The 21207-nt window shown below is 48.1% G+C and overlaps 1 protein-coding gene across 1 annotated transcript in view; it reads left to right on the top strand.

Moving 5' to 3' along the window:
• trpn1 (transient receptor potential cation channel, subfamily N, member 1) overlaps positions 1-21207 on the top strand; it is a 252128-nt gene that overhangs the window by 217401 nt on the left and 13520 nt on the right. Inside the window, exons 24-26 of the mRNA XM_078216993.1 lie at positions 2498-2695; positions 5658-5864; positions 8254-9625. Of these exons, the coding sequence (XP_078073119.1) occupies positions 2498-2695; positions 5658-5864; positions 8254-9625 (1777 nt within the window). The remainder of the gene's footprint in view (positions 1-2497; positions 2696-5657; positions 5865-8253; positions 9626-21207) is intronic.

Raw genomic sequence — 21207 nt, 5'->3', positions numbered from 1 at the left:
ATGCCGACATGGTGAGAATGTGCAAACTCCGCACAGTCACCCGAGGCCTGAATTGAACCCGGGTCCCTGGCCCTGTGAGGCAACAGTGCTAACCACTGTGCCACCGTGCCACCCTGTCATCGAACACTCACATGGAAGATTAAACGTTAATTCATGCTAAACCCATAGGAGCGACATTCTTCCTATAGATACCTCAGCATCGCACAAGTATGACATTTTCTAACTATCAATAGCTTTTTCTAGGAAAACCATGTTGTTTTCTAAATTGCAAGGGTGACTATCCTTTAAGAGTGTATCATTGACTCTGAAGGGCTTTGGGACAGGCTGAGGTTGTGAAAGGCACTATATAAATGCAAGCCTTCTTTTTCAATTCTTTCTTCCCCCCAGCAGGAGAACATTCACCCGACGGGCTGGATTTTCCGGCTGCACTCACCCAATGTCGGAAAATTCCGCCTGAGGTCAACATGGTCCGTGTCCCGCCCGCTATGATTCCTGTGGTGGGCGTGACGGGAAAATTCTGCCCAATATGTCTTAATTCTTAGATTGCCTAGAATCTTGGAATTTTGGATCCTCTGAGCAAGACAGTTTCCCCCGAATTAAAAAGATAACCTGTGTATGGAGGTGAAAGATGTAGGCATGATTCATAACAAAACATACTGAAAGCTGTGGGGACAGTGGGGGGTGGTGGGGGGGGGGGCGGTGGAGTGGGAGGTGGGTGGGGGGGGGGCGAGTTTCATAAAATCCTGCAGCTCGCCATCCCATTGCCTGCCTCCCTCAGTCCGAGCTGTCTGAAACCCTATTGGAGGTGGGGTAGGTGACAGCCAGCACACTCACCTTTGGTCCTTTCGAAGCCCTTAAGGGGTCAATTCATGGCCTCTTCGGAACCCCATCCCTTTAACTGTCGTTGCTGGAATAGGACAAGTCGGGGGGGATCCTTTGCGGCTGCCCCCTTGGGACCATCAGAAGCACCCACCCCCACCCCCCCGCCTCCCCCACCTCCCCTAGCAAGGTCATATTTCCCCCTTTGACCCTCCAGCTGCCCACACATTCCTCAACCCCCTCGCCAGGACCTGCCGGCCTTACCTCTGAGTCCAGGGTCCTCGTTGTCAAGACTAGCTGTAGTGCCAGCCATGGCCACTATGGTTAGAGGTGTGTAATAATCTCACCTGGCCTGTCTTCCAGTATCGCACTGCTTTATTTAACATAAAGAAAAGGCCACATTCATGGCTTCCAGCAAGTACTGAGCTCCGGACCTATAGTACCCCTGCCCAAACTGTGAGCATGAATTTTAAACTCCCGCTGTTGTTTCTCATGTGGAGATCTCATGTAACCCATGTGGAGATCTATTGACGATCCCCTGGGTCCTTCGTGGCCACGATAACAAGGTGAAAAGAATGAATCCTTTTCTCAGAAATTCTAAGCAACCTTTGGTGCCTTTCTGTCTCTGCGCAGCCTCGCTGCCTTCCTGTAGCTCGACTCCCATTCGGTCAGCTGAACATCATGGGGCCCTTCCATGTTTTGGCCACATATTCATTTACAGGCACATTGAGATTCACATGAACACAGAGACAGCACAAATACACATCACTGCACTCCTATAAACAATTCTCATAATCCAAATAGGAATGAACCAGTCTGCTACTTTTTCTTAATATGATTTACAGTGGCGATTAACACTTGAAAGGGTGCCAAACATTTTAAAGGTCAGTGTTGTCTCAAAACACACAGGCGAGGTACAGCCCATAGACACCACCGCTCTTCATTTGCTATGAATCAGTGTTCCTCTTTCCCTATTAAACGGCAGATTTACAATACAGTGCAAGCACTTAGTAAGAATTTCATTAATCAATGGAAAATTGTGTGGGATGGGTTGACCTACATGTCCGGTATTCCTGATCTTTGTTGTTCTCATGTAAAGCCCCATGCATGGGAAATTACAATTCACAATTCAGCATGCCTGTTGCATTGAGCCCAATGGATGGACCCAGTGCTCCGCGGATGAGTCCTGTGCAGAATGTGTATACAGCACAAAGTGGCACTAAGTAGCTGCCACGGGCAGGGCCTATAGTGTAACGTGCGTCCGTTAAGAAAGCAACATCCCCTCATATCCTGCTCTCCCTTACAGTAAGAATGCGCAATGACTGGTAACAGCATAGGCAGAACTCAGCTAGTTTTCTGCGTTGGTTAAAATAGGGCAAAGTCTTCATTGAAAAAGGTTTGGCAAAGCTTTACTGCTTTAGATTGAGAGAAAACCCCAAAGAACCAGGCAGTGATTTCATCACAGTGCCCTGCCCACTGTAAGTGGCACGATAATGTGTTTTACTGAAGTGTGTTCTTGAACAAAGAGGCCATTACAACAAATATACTTTCAGCAGACTGTAGGCCACCTCATATTTTTTTGTAGCATTGTGTTTCTCTTGTGTGGACGTGGTGTAGGAGCAGCGCCCGAGCAGAGGACCACTTAAACAAGGCGGTGACCAGTTGAATCTTGTTCCAGGGTTCCACCCCCCTCCACCTCGCAGCGCAGAATGGACATACTGCAGTGGTTGGGCTCCTCCTGAGTAAATCCACCTCCCAGCTGCACCTCAAAGACAAAAGAGGGCGCACCTGCCTGCACCTGGCAACAGCCAATGGCCACATTGAGATGGCGCGAGCTCTGCTTGGCCAAGGGGCTGAGATCAACGTCACAGACAAGGTGGGTGATAAGGGGCAAAAACGCTACCCTTCAAGCTTTGGGTATTATTATTCGATATTCTCTGCTTTTGTCTGTGCCTGAGGGGATAATTCTCCACGAGCCGCAGCCGGGATCGCCGGTGAATCGGCCAAAACAGGAGTCTCGTTGGGCATCCCACTGCGGATCTCCCTGCCCTCTGCGCCAGCCCCGAACAGGTTTCCACCCAGAGCTGGGTGGGAACCTGATGAATACCATTTTAATATCATTAGAATGTAATTAACGGATTTCAGACTGAATGCTGCGGCCTCTCATTATACTTCCACCCTTTCCACCACATCTGTTCAATCTGGTCCCATCTTCTTAACTCTGCAGTTTCCTTTCAAGTCTCTGGCTATGCTAAGAGACCGAAATGCTTTGAAATGCTTTGTTTACATTCAATTTCACACTCCAGTACCTTTATCTAGCCTCCTGATTGACAGGTCCGGGCTATTTCACAGCAGTTTTGTTTTAGTTTCCCTTCACGGTTGATTAAATCTGAAGTGCTTCCTTTTTTCTCACCGCATTATTTTTAAATAGGCTTATTCTTTGTTCTGAAGACCTCGGCTGATTTTTTTTTCATACTGGGTCTTCTTCAACCACTCATGCTGAAATACCATGCCTGGAGGTAGCTTTCAGCCATAGAAGAGACTGGCACCATTCTCCCTGCCACCCTGGCAATGCCCCCCTGCCTTCCTAGCACTGACACCCTGACACTAACACCTGATTGTCGGGTGGTACTGCCAAGGGGTGGGACCTGAAGGAGGACATGAGGGTGGTGGGGCCTTTGGTGACCCCACATCAGAGTCACTCGTGTGGTGCGGGGAGGTGGGAGAATGAGGTCTCTGAAAGGGGGGAGAGGGGGAGGGAGTCGGGTCACCATCATACCTGTGAGGTGTGGGGGGTAGGGAGGTGAAGGGGGGGGCTGTCACTCAACTGTGAGATTGGGGCGCCCGTTAAAGATGGTGTCCCGATCTCTGTGAAGCTGGGCTAGCCAACTTGGTCCCCATTGGGGATTTCTTTCCCCTACCAAAGGTGGTTGAATACCTCCTGGCAAACTCTGCCAATGCTAGCGGGAATCTTTCTAGTTTTCCCGCTGGCAGCAGCACTTACTTTTCCATCGGGGATACCCCTCCTGGAGTTTTATTTTCTGCTAACTTCAGAATCCATCTGAAGTAAAATGGGCAACTGATTTGAGCGGCACGGTGGCACAGTGGTTAGCACTGATGTGTCACAGCGCCAGGGACCCGAGTTCAATTCCAGCCTCGGGGACTGCCTGTGTGGAGTTTGCACATTCTCCCCGTGTCTGCATGGGTTTCCTCCGGGTGCTCCAGTTTCCTCCCATTACAAAGATGTGCAGGTTAGGTTGATTGACCATGATAAATTGCCCCTTCGGTCACGGTGTTATAAGGACAGGGCTTGTGTGTGATTGTTTTTGGTGATGGGTCGAATGGCCTCCTTCTGCACTGTCGGGATTCTATGATTCTCTGTCACCTAATTTTCATGGTGGTAAAGTAGGTGCAGTGGCCATGCTAAATTCTCCATCAGTACATCTGAACAGGTACCAGAGTGTGGCGACCAGAGGATTTTCACATTAACTTCATTGCAGTGTTAATGTAAGCCTACTTAGAATCACTACAGTACAGAAGGAAGCCATTCGGCCCATCAAGTCTGTACTGACCAGTATCCCACCCAGGCCCTATTCCCGTAACCCTGCACATTTACCCTGCTAATCCCCCCTGATACTAAGGGGAAACTTAGCATGGCCAACCAACCTAACCCGCACATCTTTGGACTGTGGGAGGAAACCGGAGCTCCCGGAGGAAACCCACACAGACACGGGGAGAATATGCAAACTCCACACAGACAGTGACCTGGGGCCGGAATTGAACCTGGGTACCTGGCGCTGTGAGGCAGCAGTGCTAACCACTGCAACACTGAGCCACCCCAGACTAATAAATAAACTTGTGACTAATAAATAAACCTAAAACATTAACTTTAACATTATCCTCTTCCAGTGTGCTCCCTGAGATCTATTCCCTGGCAAATGCAAACCCCGGTCCATTATGTTCCCATCCAATTGTACACTGTCTTGTTCAGGGGGATGAGAAGATGGCCTGTCTTGTCCGTTCCCTTCATTTTCTTTGCCTCTTCGTGATTCAGTGATAAGAGAATTTAATTGAAGAGTTACGATTTGAAGCTAAGTGTCACAAGCACCTTGTGTAGTGTTTCCCATTTTGGTGCAAATCAAACAACCAAGTAAAGTAAATCACACAAGTATGTGTAATGTTCCAGTCCGTTTTTACAGGACAATGGTTCCCAATTGCAATTCTCTGCCAATTAAAGTCAGAACATTGGCCAAGATAAAGAAGGAATGCACTGGCACACTCATCTGGAAGGGAAGTTAAAAATCAGAGGGTGATTCATGCCAGCCAGTCCTAGAATCATAGAATCCCGACAGTGCAGAAGGAGGCCATTCGGCCCATCGAGCCTGCACTGACATCCCACCAAGGCCCTATCCCGGCAACGCCACGTATTGACCCTGTTAATCCCCCTGACACTAAGGGGCAATTTAGCATGGCCAATCAACCCAACCCACACTTCTTTGGACTGTGGCAGGAAACCAGAGCACCCGGAGGAAACCCACGCAACAGAGAGAACGTGCAGACTCCGCACACACGGTCGCCTGAGGCTGGAATTGAACCAAGGTCCCTGGCGCCATGAGGCAGCAGTGCTAACCACTGTACCACCGTGCCGCCCACACAGTCTTGCACCTCGAAATGTTGAGGGTGCATTGTATAGGTGTGGTGAAAAACCTCTTCCCTAACAGTCAGACAAAAGTCCATCGTACAAAGTGGAGGGGAGAGGGGGAGGCAACTTCGAGCTGGAAAGAGAAAGTGATCACAGAGTGTTGAATTCAGTTGACTATTTTCTCTCCTCTGTTCAGAACGGTTGGACTCCACTGCACTTTGCGGCAAAGTCTGGTTACCTGGATACAGTGCAGTTCCTGGTGGAAAGCGGAGCTTCTCCCAAGTTGGAATGTAAGGAAGGGAAGACTCCCATTCAGTATGCAGCAGCCGACCACCACCAAGAGGTGGTCAGCTTCCTAATCCGAAAGAACAACATCACCCTTAAACTAACCGAGGATCGCAAGGTAGGCGGCTGAAGAGCAAGACTGTGGGCAGCACCTCTGTCAACGTGAGCAGAATGCTACCATTTATAACACATTTAGCACAATGAACACCTCATGGAATCATCAAATAACACAGGAGGAGACTATACGACTCACCATGCCTCTATTGAAAAAACTATCCAATTAATCCCACTTCCCTGCTTTCCCCCCATAAGCCGCAAAGTTCACCCCTCCAGGTATTTATCCAGTTCTCCTGCTCAGGTTCTATTGAACCTGCTGCCACCATTATAGAGGCAGTGCATTGTAGGTTGCAACAATTCACTGCACTTTCTTCCCTTCTTGCCACCTCTAGTTCTATCTTAGAATCATAGAATCCCACAGTGCAGAAGGAGGCCATTGGCCCATCGAGTCTGCACCGACCACAATCCCACCCAGGCCCTATCCCCATAACCCCATGCATTTACCCCAGCCAGTCCCCCTGATACTAAGGGGCAATTTCACATGGTCAATCCACCTAACCCGCACATCTTTGAAATGTGGAAGGAAACCGGAGCACCCGGAGGAAACCCACGCAGACACGGGGAGAACGTGCAAACTCTGCAGAGGCAGTCACCCAAGCCAGGAATCGAACCCTAGCGCTGTGAGACAGCAGTGCTAACCACTGTGTCATCGTGCCGCCCTGATGAATATTTGTGTTGATCAACTAGAATGAAGGGCGGCACAGTGGTTAGCACTGCTGCACCACAGCGCTAGGGACTGGTGTTCTATTCCCGGCTTGGGTGACTGTGCGGAGTCTGCACATTCTCCCTGCGTCTACATGGGTTTCCTCCGGGTGCTTTGGTTTCCTCCCGCAGGTCAGGTGCATTGACATGCTAAATTCTCCCTCAGTGTACCCAAACAGGTGCTGGAGTGTGGCGACTCAGGGATTTTCACAGTAACTTCATGTAAGCCTAATTGTGACACGAATAAATATACTATACTGATGAGTAACAGCTAAGGTGCTTAATTTGTGTTCTTCAAAAGAGAGGAGTACAATGTGACCCAATAAAGGTTTTAAGAATTAAAGAGGCGTTAGTAATATTGATCGAGATAAATTGTTTACCAAAGAGTTCAAACATCCAGGCGATATGAGTGAATAGGAAATTCATATTGATGTAATTCACAGAAGAAACAATTGATATATGTGGTAGATGGGAAAACATCTAATAGCTGCCTGTTGGCTGTCAATAGAAGCTTCTGCTGACTGGCTTCAGGTGGTTGGTATTTTGTTATGGTTTGACTCTCTGTAGGTTTGTGGGATTTCTACAAGCTAGCCAAAAAAAATGTTTCCGAACGACATGTTCTTTAGTAGCCTGTCAAGCATCGAAGTACAGCACGAGTGAGATAATGGTGCAGTCCCTCCATGATTTCAACATTGCTTTGCAAACAAAATCCAAGCACCTTGTAGCGCCGAGAGTGGTCCCCAACCTCTTGCCCAGCTTTTCCTGCAAGTTATTTCTAATCTGCCTTGTTGGAGAGGGCGGGAATAGATGTGTTTATGTACCTGCCTTGATGGCTATTGATTTGAGTCTAGGATGCCCGGGGAAAAAATAGAGGGGATTAATATTTAAATAACTAAATTCTAACTGATACACTTCCAGTTGTTATTGAAGAGCAGATTGTGCAGGAGGCAGGAGAGGGTTGGGGTCTTGAGCAGGCAGTAGCTTTCCCTGCTCTATGAGGGTCGGCTTTCCATGGTTCCAATCGGGACTGAAATGGAGGCAGGGCTAGGAAAAGATGGCGGCGGTGATTCTGTTCAGATGAAGATGAGGGAGAAAGGCAGAGAGGGACATTAGATGAAGAAAGTGGTCTGTGCTTTAAATAACATGTCATTCCATGTAAAATTGTGAGGAATATACTTTCTATCTGCAGCTATTAATTTAATACTGTCTGTCAAATCAGAATTAGGTTAGTTTTTTTTGTTAGTGTCACAAGTAGTCTTACATTAACACTGCATGTGAAGTTACTGTGAAAATCCCCTAGTCGCCATACTCCGACGCCTGTTCGGGTTCACTGAGGGAGAATTTAGCATGGACAATGCACCTAACCAGCACGTCTTTCAGACTGTGGGAGGAAACCGGAGCATCTGGAGGAAACCCACGCAGATACGGGGAGAATGTGCAGACTCTACACAGACAGTCATCCAAGCTGGGAATCAAATCCAGGTCCCTGGCACTATGAGACAGCAGTGCTAACCACTGTGGCACTGTGCCGCCCCCGTTATCCTGTTGTGTGAAAGACATTTTAACGACTAAGGCATTATATAATTGCAAAGTGTTATTATTGACGCAGTCCAATTCCCACAGTGCTCTGGAGTTAAGTGTAGCGCATCAGAATAACTAACACAATCTCTGTATATTTTTGTTTACAGTTTATCTTCGATCTCATGGTCTGTGGAAAGCTCAATCGGAACAAGGTCATTGAAGAGTTTGTACTGCACTCAGCTGCTCCCATGGACACTGCCATCAAGCTCTCCCGTGCTTTTGGCATCACAGCTCTGAAGGAAAAGGAAAGGTCGATGGAGTTGCTGGAAGCGGCCAAGTACTGCGAAAACATAGCAGCCGAGCTCCTCACCGTGGCGTCGGGTTGCCGGAGCGCCGGATACCTGCTCCGTGCCGTGGATCATCGTGGCACAACGATGCTGGACTCTTTAATTGAATGTGAGCAGAAGGACGTGGTAGCTCACCCAGCAGTTCAGAAGTACCTGACCGATGTCTGGTACGGCAACTTGAAGTGGGCCCACTGGAAAATAGTCCTTTTGTTCTTTACCTTCCTGATCTGCCCTCCTATCTGGCTGACATTCTCCCTCCCGCTGAAGCACCGGTTCAACAGGATTCCGATCATGAAGTTCATGAGCCATTTGGTATCTCACATCTTTCTCCTGATGTTATTTATCTTAACTATAGTCTATCCGCCACTTAGCCCGATATATGAAGGGAGGATGGTGCCCGGCTGGAATGAGTGGCTGCTGCTAGCTTGGCTCTCGGGGATGCTGGTCTCGGAACTGACCCACCCCGGGGAGAGGACGGGGCTGGCATGGATCCGGGTTTTCATCCTGGGATTCTCGGCCCTCGCCGTCTTCTGTCACCTGCTCGCCTTTGCTTTCCGGGACTATGACCGGCTGCACTGCTTCTTCGCTCGGAACATTTTCCTCGCGGTGGCCATGACACTGTGCTTTGTGCAGTTTTTGGAGTTCCTCACTTTCCACCACCTCTTTGGCCCCTGGGCTGTCATCATCCGAGACCTGATGAAGGACCTCGCCAGGTTTGCGGTCATCCTGGCCCTGTTTCACGTAGCCTTTACCATGCAACTTTCAGCTGTTTACCAGCCCGTATACCCAGCACTGCTGGCCAACCCATCTGTTGGCAACAGTTCGGATTCGGGAGAGGGTTATTACGATATTCAAGACCCTGTGGATATCACTGTCCTCCTTTTCTTTGCTCTGTTCGGTATGGTGGACCCTGACACTTTGCCTCCATTGTATCGGACACCTGTTTTTACCCAATTCATTGTCAAGTTTGTGTTTGGAATGTACCTCGTCATGATCCTGATCGTTCTGATTAACTTGCTGATCGCCATGATGAGCGACACTTACCAGCGGATCCAGGCGCAGTCAGACACCGAGTGGAAGTTTGGGAGAGCCATGCTAATCCGTGACATGATCAGGAAATCTGGGACTCCTTCTCCATTCAACCTGTGCACTAATCTCTTCTACTACATCAAGATGCTGTGCAAGCATAGGGGTAAGTCAATAACTCTCGCTGCGTAGAATACGTCAAAGATTGGTTCTGCCTACATCAACCAGGCTTCCTGCTCCTGATCATTCCCACTAACCTGCAATACAGAGGTGGGGAGGAGGGAGTATCAGCCAGGATACCTGTCCTTTCTAAGTGATGTTCAAGTCATGGCCTCAGTAGATACTTGATATGATGCATTCCATGGTATTATAAGCGTCAGTGTTAAATCCTTTGTCTCTCTGTTTCCTCTTATCCACCACAACAAGCAATCTTTCATGATTTACCCAGAGTGAAGTCCCCAGGTTACACTCGCCCCTTTACTGGCTCACTCTCAGCACCACTGTCGGTCACTATTTTCCTTCTGCTCTCGAAGAAATACTGGGCCCACGCTTACCCACAACCCCCCGACCCCTTTCTCCCGGTCTGAACCCCCATTTCCTCCAGTCCTGAGTGCTTTGTCTCTCTCTCTCCTCCCACCCAAGCCCCAGTTCCTCTTCCTCCATTCCGTCCTCACACTCTTCAATCTTCTTCTCTTCCCTCCCACATGAATCCTCTTACTCCCGACTTCAGTATCCTCAGGTCATGGTCTAATCCTCTGATCCAGTCTTCAGTCTTCCACCCATCCTAGCCTCAATCTTGCTCCCATCCCGGGCTACAGACAGTCCCTACTTACTCCCCAACTCCAATCCTCCTCACTCAAGCTCCAGTTCCCCATGCCATTGAGTCCCCAGTCTTCCTCTCTCCACCCCGCCAAACCCCAGTCTCCATCCTGATTTCCCATCTGCCAGTCTTTCCCTCTCTCTCTCTCCCCTCTCTCTCTCTAAGCCCATCCTTCAATCCCCTAATGCTTAGACCCCCTCCTGTCCATGAGCCCTCAATCCTAATCCCACCCATCCACCTCTCCCCTTAAGAACCAAAACCCAGTAACTTGTCTTCCTCTCTCCAGCAAACCGAGCTTAACAAAGTGCCCTGGGATCATTTCTCACCATCCTGAGCTCCAATTCCCTCCCCTCCAGTCCCTTTTTAATAGCACAAGCCTACCATTTTAAAGTTTATTTATTAGTCACAAGTCAACTTACATCAACATTGCAATAAAGTAGCTGTGAGATTCCCCTAATCGCCACACTCCGGCGCCTGTTCGGGTCAATGCACCGAACCAGCACGTCTTTCAGACTGTAGGAGGAAACCGGAGCACCCGGAGGAAACCCACGCAGACACGGGGAGAACGTGCAGACTCTGCACACAGATGGTGACCCAAGCCGGGAATCGAACCCGGGTCCCTGGCGTGATGAGGCAGCAGTGCTATCCACTGTGCCACCATGCTGCCCTGTTTATCCAACAGGGAGGTTCTGCTCCTGGAGGTTGTCTCTCATCACCAGAAATAACCTCATAAACCCTGGTAAGATGCCCCCTCCCTCTCCCCACCTTCCACCCCCCCCACCTCCTCTCTGTCCCACCCATTGCCCCCAGTATTCTTCAGAGAGGCTGGCTGGCACCAGTGAGGTGACGTCAGTGAGCTGGAGGCAGTTTATGACGACTGGCAGAGAAATTTGAAGGACTCCATGTCACTGGGGGTTGTAATAGCAGGAAATTCATCCAGCTTGCAAGCAGCTGTGGCCAGGAGAACCCTCTTCCTGTCTGGGAACTAGGGTGGTCCCAATGATCAGGACCATATAGGCATCTGCAGGCCTGTGAGACACCTCCTGTCCTTGTCCCTACTGATGTGGAGATGCCGGCGTTGGACTGGGGTGAACACAGTAAGAAGTCTCACAACACCAGGTTAAAGTCCAACAGGTTTATTTGGTAGCAAATACCATAAGCTTTCGGAGCGCTGCTCCTTCGTCAGATGGACCATCCGAAAGCTTATGGTATTTGCTACCAAATAAACCTGTTGGACTTTAACCTGGTGTTGTGAGACTTCTTGTCCCTACTGCCAGGTGCTAGGCTAGACAAGTGGGGGGACATGATGGCTTAATGGCATTATCGCTGGACTATTAGCCCAGAAACTCAGCTAATATTCTGGGGGCACAGATTCAAAACCGGCCACGGCAGATGGTGGAATTTAAATTCAATTTTAAAAATCTGGAATTATAAATCTACTGATGACCATGAAATTATTGTCGATTGTCAGAAAAACCCATCTGGTCACTAATGTCCTTCAGGAAAGGAAATCTGCTGTCCTTACCTGGTCTGGCCTACATGTGACTCCAGAGCCACAGCAATGTGGTTGACTCTCAACTGCCCTCGGGCAATTAGGGATGGGTACTAAATGCTGGCCAGCCAGCGATGCCCATGTCCCATGAATGGATAAAAATAGACTCGGCTAGACTAGGCTAGCCAATGGCAGGGGGTGGACCTGGATGAGGGCAACAGCAAGCTACTTAAATGTCCCAGGTGGAAATTCGAAGTGTTTCTATGGCTGGATGGATGCGTGGATTTGTATTAGGTGCCAGGGAAGGGGGGAACAATAAAATCATCCCTTATAATTATAAATCAGCAAAAAAGAAAACAAACTTGCATTTATATAGCACCTTTCATGATCACTGGACTTTCCAAATGTTTTCCAGGTAATTGTGCCATATTGAAGTGTTGTAATGTAGGAAACACGGCTACCAATGTCTGTGTAGTAAATTCCCCCAAACAGCAAACTTACAATGGCCGTGAGAATCTGGTTTTTGTCATGTTTATTGAGCGATAAATCATAGAATCTACGACACGGAACCAGGCCCTTCAGCCCAAACTGATCCATGCCAACAAAATGCCCATCTAAGCTAACCCCATTTGCCTGCCCATTGGCCCAAAACCCTCTAAACCTTTCCTATCCATGTACCTATCCAAATGCCTTTTAAATGTTGTCAATGTCCCTGCTTCAACCACTTCCTGCAGCAGCTCATTCCACATTCCATTTCTGTGTACAAAAGTTGTTCCTCAGGTTCCCATTAATTCTCTCCCCTCTTAACTTAAACCTATGCCCTCTAGTTCTCGATTCCCCAACCCCGGGAAAAGACTGAGTGCATTCACCCTATCCATGCCTCTCATGATCTCATACACCTCTATAAGATCACCCTCAGTCTCCTACGCTCCAAAGAAAAAAGTCCTAGCCTGTCCAATCTCTCCCTATAACTCAGTCCCTTGAGTCCTAGCAACACCCTTGTAAATCTCTTCCGCACTCTCTCCAGTTTAATAACATATTTCCTATAGCAACTAAAACTGAACACAATACTCCAGGTGCGGCCTCACCAACATCCTGTAGAACTGCAACATTATTTCCCAATTTCTATACTCAATGCCCTGACTGATGAAGGCCAGCATGCCAAAGGCCTTCTTCACTGCCCTATCTACCTGTGACTCCACCTTTAGAGAACCGTGCACCTGGACTCCAAGGTCCCTCGGTCCCAGGATACTCCCCAAGGTCCTACCATTCACTGTGAAAGTGCTACCTTGATTTGACTTTCCAAAATGCAACACCTCACACTTATCTGTATTGAACTCCTTTTAAATGTTTTGTAACTTGATTTTGTGTCTCTGTGCCCTGTTTGAGAGCAGATTTCCACTCCATCTGACGAAGGAGCAGTGCTCCGAAAGCTAATGGTATTTGCTACCAAATAAACCTGTTGGACTTTAACCTGGTGTTGTTAAAACTCTTACTGTGTTCACCCCAGTCCAACGCCGGCATCTCCACACCTTGAACTCCATTGGCCATTTCTCAACCCGCTTCCCCAGCTGATCAAGATCCTGCTGCAATTTTTGATAACCTTCCACACTGTCTACAGTACCACCTATTTTAGTGCCATAGAAAATAGAAATTAAGGTAAGGAAGAAGTGCACTTTTGAGAGGTGACAGGTAGAAAATGGGAAATGTAATTTTGAATCTTCAGAACAGAAGAAAGCCAGTGAAGCTCAGATTTGGGCGTTTGCCAGGTAATAGTGTAATGCTCTAAAGTTTTATTTATTAGTGTCTCAAGTAGGCTTACATTAACACTGCAATGAAGTTACTATGGAAATCCCCTAGTCGCCACACTCCAGCACCTGTTCGGGTACACTGAGGGAGAATTTAACATGGCCAATGCACCTAACTAGCACGTCTTTCAGACTGTAGGAGGAAACTGGAGTACCCGGAGGAAACCAAAACAGACACGGGGAGAAAGTGCAAACTCTGCACTGACAGTGACCCAAGCCAGAAATCGAACCCGGGTCCCTGGCGCTGTGAGGCCGCAGTGCTAACCACTGTGCCGCCGTGCTGTAAGACATTGATGCCGTCACAGTAGGAGAACTAATGTGACTGGCTGTAACTCTTGTTGATCTGAATTAGTCAATTCTCCGAGGATGCATGGCTGAGAACTTTAATTAACAGAATGCATAATGGGGCGAATTTTCCCGTTCCTCCCACCATGGGAATCGTAGCAGGTGAGGGGCGGGCCACGGAATGGTCCGTTGACCTCGGGCATGATTTTCCGGTTTTGGGGCGAGCGCAGCCGGAAAATCCCGCCCCGTTTCAGATTCACCACTGGATATGTACACTTTGCATCAATAGACTGAAAACTGGGTTCGGTACGTGAGAAATTTCCCAGCATTATTGCAATCATCGGGGATCTTTCACTCCCAAAATGAGAATAATAGGTTAGCTGGTCTCTTCCTTCATCGGGTAAAGCTTGGTAATTTTGGTTACTTTCAATCCCAATGAAACAGAAGCAGAGAGCAAAGCATCTGATGTCTCAGACAGTGAGAGTCGTGGCAGAGTTCAATTCTCAGGCCTATTTTTTTTTAATAGGTTTATGGGATGTGGCATCGCTGGCATTTATTGCCCATCCCAGGGGCATTTAAGATTCAACCACATTGCTTTGGATCTAGTGTCACATGTAGGCCAGACCAGGTAAGGACAGCAGATTTCCTTCCCTAAAGGACATTTTCAAAAGTTACCTCCTGCCCAATCTCAGTGGGAATAGAGAGGGGGGTCATTGGCGTGTAAGCTGGAAGGGTAGATGCCACTGGTGGCTTAAGGGTTGATCTGGCGTGCTACATAGGTGAGGGGAGTTAGGGGAGGTGGGTTAGGGAGTTGGGGGGGTGCAGGAAGAAGAGTCAGACCTGAGGCAATCAGAGCAGAGGAAGATATTGTGCCTCCAGAGCCACAAGGAAACCCACAGAAGGTTAAAAATGACAAACTGCCTTCACCTCTTCTGACTACAGCACTGCGTGCTACCAGGCTTCAAGATGGGCCAAGCACTGAAAATCATTGTTATGAGTGGCTGTTTAGGGGTGGCACAGTAGCACAGTGGTTAACACTGCTGCTTCACAGCGCCAGGGACTCAGGTTCAATTCCGGCCTCAGGTGATTGTTTGGAGTTTGCACGTTGCCTGCATGGATTTCCTCTGGGTGCTCCAGTTTTCTCCCACAGTCTGAAAGACTGTAGTAAGACAAATAGTAAACCTACTTGTGACAGTACTTGTAAACCTACTTGTGACACTTTAACTTAGATCACATCAGGTTCCAGATGATGCAATCTGACTCCAGGATTTAAATTTATTTGTGACTCCTAGAACCATAGAACCATAGAAAATTTACAGCTCAGAAACAGGCCTTTTGGCCCTTCTTGTCTGTGCCGAACCATTTTTTGCCTAGTCCCACTGACCTGCACTTGGACCATATCCCTCCACACCCCTCTCATCCATGAACCCGTCCAAGTTTTTCTTAAATGTTAAAAGTTACCCCGCATTTACCACTTTATCCGGCAGCTCATTCCACACTCCCACCACTCTCTGCATGAAGAAGCCCCCCCTAATATTCCCTTTAAACTTTTCTCCTTTCACCCTTAACCCATGCCCTCTGGTTTTTTTCTCCCCTAGCCTCAGCGGAAAAAGCCTGCTTGCATTCACTCTATCTATATCCATCAAAATCTTATACACCTCTATCAAATCTCCCCTCAATCTTCTACGCTCCAGGGAATAAAGTCCCAACCTATTCAATCTCTCTCTGTAACTCAGCTTCTCAAGTCCCGGCAACATCCTTGTGAACCTTCTCTGCACTCTTTCAATCTTATTTACATCCTTCCTGTAACTAGGTGACCAAAACTGTACACAATACTCTAAATTTGGCCTCACCAATGCCTTATATAACCTTACCATAACACTCCAACTTTTATACTCGATACTCCGATTTATAAAGGCCAATGTACCAAAGGCACTCTTTACGACCCTATCCACCTGTGATGTCACTTTTAGGGAATTCTGTACCTGTATTCCCAGATCCCTCTGTTCAACTGCACTCTTCAGAGTCCTACCATTTACCCTGTACGTTCTACTTTGGTTTGTCTGCAGCAGCAGCACTGACACAGCAGGTAAGATGAATGCAGTGGCAAATGCATCAGAAATGCAGCCATCAATGCTCTGCCACTTTCTTAATCCGCACCCACCCCATTCCCATTGAGTGGGCAGGGTTAGGATCCAGTCTATTGTTTGTACAAAAGCATTCTGTCTAAATTTATACCTAAGGATAATCCAGAAAAGGAACTAAGGTTGGACCAGCTGTCCTACACTGGGGTGGCACGGTGGTATAGTGGTTTGCACTGCTGCCTCACAGCGCCAGGGACCCGGGTTCGATTCCCAACTTTGGGTCACTGTCTGTGCAGAGTCTGCAAGTTCTCATGTGTGTCTGCCACAGTCCAAAAAATGTGCTGGTTAGCTAAATTCTCCCTCAGTGTACCCAAACAGGTGCCGAAGTGTAGCGACTGGGGGATTATCACAGTAACTTACTTGCAGTGTTACTGTAAGCCTACTGGTGTCACTAATACTTAAACTTACACTGTTGTGATTACTTATCTCTAATCGTCAGTCCTTTTGAGCACAGTTCCACACTGGGAAGTCACGTCCAGTAGATTCACTCTTTAAACTTCTTTTCAAATTACACCCTGAAATGCAATTTGTCAAAATCAGCAATTCGGTTGAACTTTAGCATTCGGAAGACCACTACTCTGTCAGCTCCATAATCTTACATCGCAACAAGGCAAAGCCTAGCTTTCATAACTGTTGCTCACAGCTTAGTTTGCTGTGACCTGGGCCGGAATTTTACCAGCACGTCTGCCCCAGAATCAGGGCGGGCGAGGCTCGCCGAACGGCATTCTCCATTGGCCTCGGGAGGGATCTTACGAACCTCGGGTGGGCGGAGGCGGTACAATTCCGGTACTGTTCTTACTCGACACTGCCCCTTCTCCAGGGCAATATCCTCACTGTGGTCTGTATCATTCATAAAACTATGGATTTGACTCCGTTTTGTGGAAGATTTTAGATCAGACGACAGCAAACAAGCAAGCAATCCAAGTGCTGCTCTGTTTTATATCCTTGATGTTCAGTATGACAGATAACCGAGATAATCTGCATGGAGTATTTAAATTACCCAGTATATCATGCTAGTATAGTTGCAGTTTGGCAGCAGATAAATAGAGGTCAGAAGCTTGGGCTCCGACAGATTTCTGGAATAAACATTACAGGTAATATAATTGTTAACAGAATCACTAAACCAATTGGGCCAGCCATTTTAAAGCATTTAGAAATTTCCAATAGCTAACCAAATAAGGCCAGGATGACTGCGGCTGATATTAGAAAACAAACACTTAATATCTCCAGATGACATTCATGTGCCCGTTATCTCAACCCAGGAATTAACTTGTTTATTTTAAATGTGTTAAGCTTTCGTCCACTCATATCTTCAGCAGCAGTTTCTCATTGGAACTTGTTGAAAATGTTTAAACTTGCAGCTGAAAGCTTGTTTATTTTACTGTAAGAGTAAAAGGGGCCATTTTAGAAAAATTGGAAAATTGGGCGGGGATCCTGGATTCAGGATTCAATCCTGGACCGGGGAGCGGCGCGGGCTTGGAGGGCCGAAGGGCCTGTTCCTGTGCTGTATTGTTCATTGTTCTTTGTTTCTTTGTTCTTTAGACACCCTGATGTCTAAGATGTAAGACATTTGCTGACGAAGACCCCAGTAAATGTGTGTTCATTCCACTAAAAAACAATGAATTCTGAAAGAAAAAAAAGCACAATTATTCTTTAATTTAAAGATATTAAAAATTAAATTGACTAGTCTGCATCAACGACAGAGCATTCTACCCAGGCCCTTATCGTAACCTAACGTATTTACCCCACCAATCCCCCTAACCCAATCATCCTGAGACACTAAGGGCAATTTAGAATAGCCAATCCACCTAAACTGCACATTTTTGTACTGTGGGAGGAAACCAGAGCACCCAGAGGAAACACACGGGAAAATTTGCAAATTCCACACAGAAAATCACCCAAGGCCAGAATTGAACCCGGGTCCCTGGCGCTGTGAGGCAGAAGTGCCAACCACTGGCTAGGCGAGAATGTTTTGCCCAGCCTTAATTGCCCTTTACCTGAGTGGCTTGCTAGGCCATCTGAGAGAGCAATTGAGAGTTAAGTGCATTGCTGTGGTCTGGAGTCACATGTAGGTCAGACCAGGTAAGGATGGCAGATTCCCTTCCCTAAAGGACATTAGTGAACCAGATGGCTTTTTACAACCATGAATAATAGTTTTATAGTCATTGCTCAGGGGGAAGATGGTAGTGTAGCAGTAATAGCTACTAATCCTGAAACCCAGGGTAATGCTGTGGGGGATGTAGGTTCAAATCCCACCACGACAACTGGTGGAACTTGAATTCAATAAAATCCAGAATGCAAAATTAATCTCAGTGCAATGACTTTGCCAACATCCCCTCAAAAAGTAAAAAATTAATGAGAGACCAGATTTTATTGCAGTCACTCGCCCTTGCAGTATATTTCATTGTCAGAGTCAACCTTCATTGTCAGGAGTTTGGTTTCTGCACCATTGACTGTAACTCAATTTGTCTGGCTGTGTCTGTGAGATTGTGCCTTGTTTTGCACACCTTCTATTTCTTTATTAAAAAGTCAGATGTCACAAGAGGTTCTAAAGGTCAATTCACCATCCCCTTCTCAAGGACGAATAGGGAGGAGCCAGTAGCGCCCACGTTCCATGAGTGAATGCATTTTCAAATCAAACTGTTCATGTTGTGTGTTTTCATGTAGCATTTGAGGAGAGGAGAATGAGCAGATCACCAGATGCTATGAGTCATGAACTGATCCTTGGCCTAGTTGTGCATGTCCTTCCTTCTTCCTCTTCACCTTTACCCGTCTTCCTCATCAGTGTCTGTAACAGTTACTGTTATTCAGTTTTCTTTAGAGTCAATCCTCTCCATAATTGCTGAATTGGGCAACATGTCACATGCATCAGCATTGGGATAGACTTTGGGGCATATTGTCGGATGCCTCAAGAGCTATTCATGCATCTGAACTGTGTTCAACAGCACAAGATAAATATATCGACATTAAATATATTGTGCGGTGGGGGGGGGATTCTCCCAAAAGAATTCGACATGTCGAATTTGCGTAAAAACTGGAGTAAATCACGCTGGTTTCTTCAGTGGGAGTTTCAAAATGAATCTCCCACACTCTGTGCACTGCAGAGTGCACTAGCGTGAATCAGTGTAAAAATCAGTGGCCGGGGCCTATTCCCGCTGGAGAGGCCGGCAGCATAGCGCTGAGCGGGCCACTGTGCACGCGCGAATTGTCAGCACCGAGATTGGCGCACGCGCAGTGACCCCTGTCTGCCAGTCTCCCGATTGCTGGCCAGCCCCATGACCCTCGCATCGTCGGCCGTGCGACCCCCCATGGCTTGATCGCTCGCCCCCCGAACATGCTCAGGCCAGCCTCGACCACCACCAACCCCCCTGCTCCCCCGCAGCCCCGATCTCCCATTTCCCTACCCAACCCTGATCATCCACCCCCACTGGCAACCCCACCCTCTGTAGTGCCGACCCTGCAGCCCCGATCCCCCCTCTTCAGTCCCAACACCCCACCCTTCAGCCCCAACCCCTCCAACAGGCTGCCCCCCTCCCCACCCCAATGGCCAGCCTCGATCGCTGGCCTCTCCCCCTCTGTCACTCAGCCCAAAGTACAGAGTGACTGTGGGACCCCCCCCCACCCCCACCAACTGCCCGCCAGAGGCCCCATCTTCCATCAAGCCCTGCCCCCCTTAGGCCCCACCCCCTGGGCACTGCCCTATGCCTGGTGGACAGTGCCAAGGTTCCCCCTGAGCATTGGCACATTGCCCCTTGGGCAGTGTCAGGGGGCCCAGGCTGGTACTGTCAAGGTGGCAATGCCCACGGGGCACTCCCCGGCGCCCGACCCTCTGGGGGGGTCTCGCTTTCCCCCCTTTACACTCCAGCAGAGTCAGGCCACCAGCTCCCCGCAAGTGGGGAGCAAAAGTAAACCTAAGCACTCCTGGCAGGGTAGAAACGCTGGGGGGCCTAGAGACTTCAGTCCCAGGCCTGCTAATGATATTCAAATACATTAAAACACCATTTGAATAATTTATTCAGCTCCATGCCAATAATCCGGCACAGAGCTGACAGCGCCAGAAATCTGGCTGCCGGAGAAAGGCGGAGGCTGGGAATGGGAAAAAGAACAAAGAAAATTACAGCACAGGAACAGGCCCTTCGGCTCTTCAAGCCTGCACCGACCATGCTGCCCATCTGAACTAAAACCACCTACCCTTCCAGGGACCATATCCCTCTGTTCCCATCCTGTTCATGTATTTGTCCAAACGCCCCTTAAAAGTCATCATCGTATCTGCTTCCACTACCTCCCCCGGCAACGAGTTCCAGGCACCCACCAATGGGCTGGGAGAACCGGCCCCATTGCTCTGACCATGTGAGGAGATGTCTAATGGCTCCCCTCTTTGACCTGTCCTGGTTTGACCAAAACACGCTCTTGTTTGAAAAGATTATACTTACCAGTTCAGTGAATACTTAAATGTTAACTAAGTAAAAAGATACACACAACATTTACATGTATATACGTGCACACGGCACAGTGGCACAGTGCTTAGCACTACTGCCTCACAGCGCCAGGGACCTGGGTTCAATTCCTGGCTTGGGTCACTGTCTGTGTAGAGTCTGCATGTTCTCCCCGTGTCTGCGTGGGTTTCCTCCGGGTGCTCCGGTTTCCTCCCACATTCCAAAAGACGTGCTGGTTAGGTGCATTGGCCATGCTAAATTCTCCCTCAGTGTACCCGAACAGGTGTCACTGTGTGGCAACTAGGGGATTTTCACAGTAACTTCATTGCGGTTTTAATGTAAGCCTACTTGTGACACTGATAAAAAAAACACACACATGCAAATACAAAATACAGAGTGGGGTTGGCCAAATTAGTGTCCATAACCTGGAGTATTGTGCACAGTTTTGGTCCCCATATTTGAGGAAGGATGTCATGGCATTGGAGACAATTCAGAGGAGGTTCACTCGGTTGATTCCAGAGATGAGGTGTTTGTCATATGAAGAGAGACTCAACAACCAAAGGAGAAAATGCTGGAAAATCTCAGCAGGTCTGGCAGCATCTGTAAGGAGAAAAAAGAGCTGACGTTTCGAGTCCAGATGACCCTTTGTCAAAGCTCCCAGCTTTGTCAAAGAGATTCACCAGTTTAGGCCAATACTCTCTGGAACTTAGAAGAATGAGGGGAGATCAAATTGAGGTATACAAGATGATAGAATGTATGGATA

Source organism: Mustelus asterias, chromosome 7 (assembly GCF_964213995.1).
Source record: "Mustelus asterias chromosome 7, sMusAst1.hap1.1, whole genome shotgun sequence".
Lineage (NCBI taxonomy): Eukaryota > Metazoa > Chordata > Chondrichthyes > Carcharhiniformes > Triakidae > Mustelus > Mustelus asterias.
Note: the sequence above shows the minus strand (reverse complement) of the source record. Positions and strands in the feature narration are given on the sequence as shown.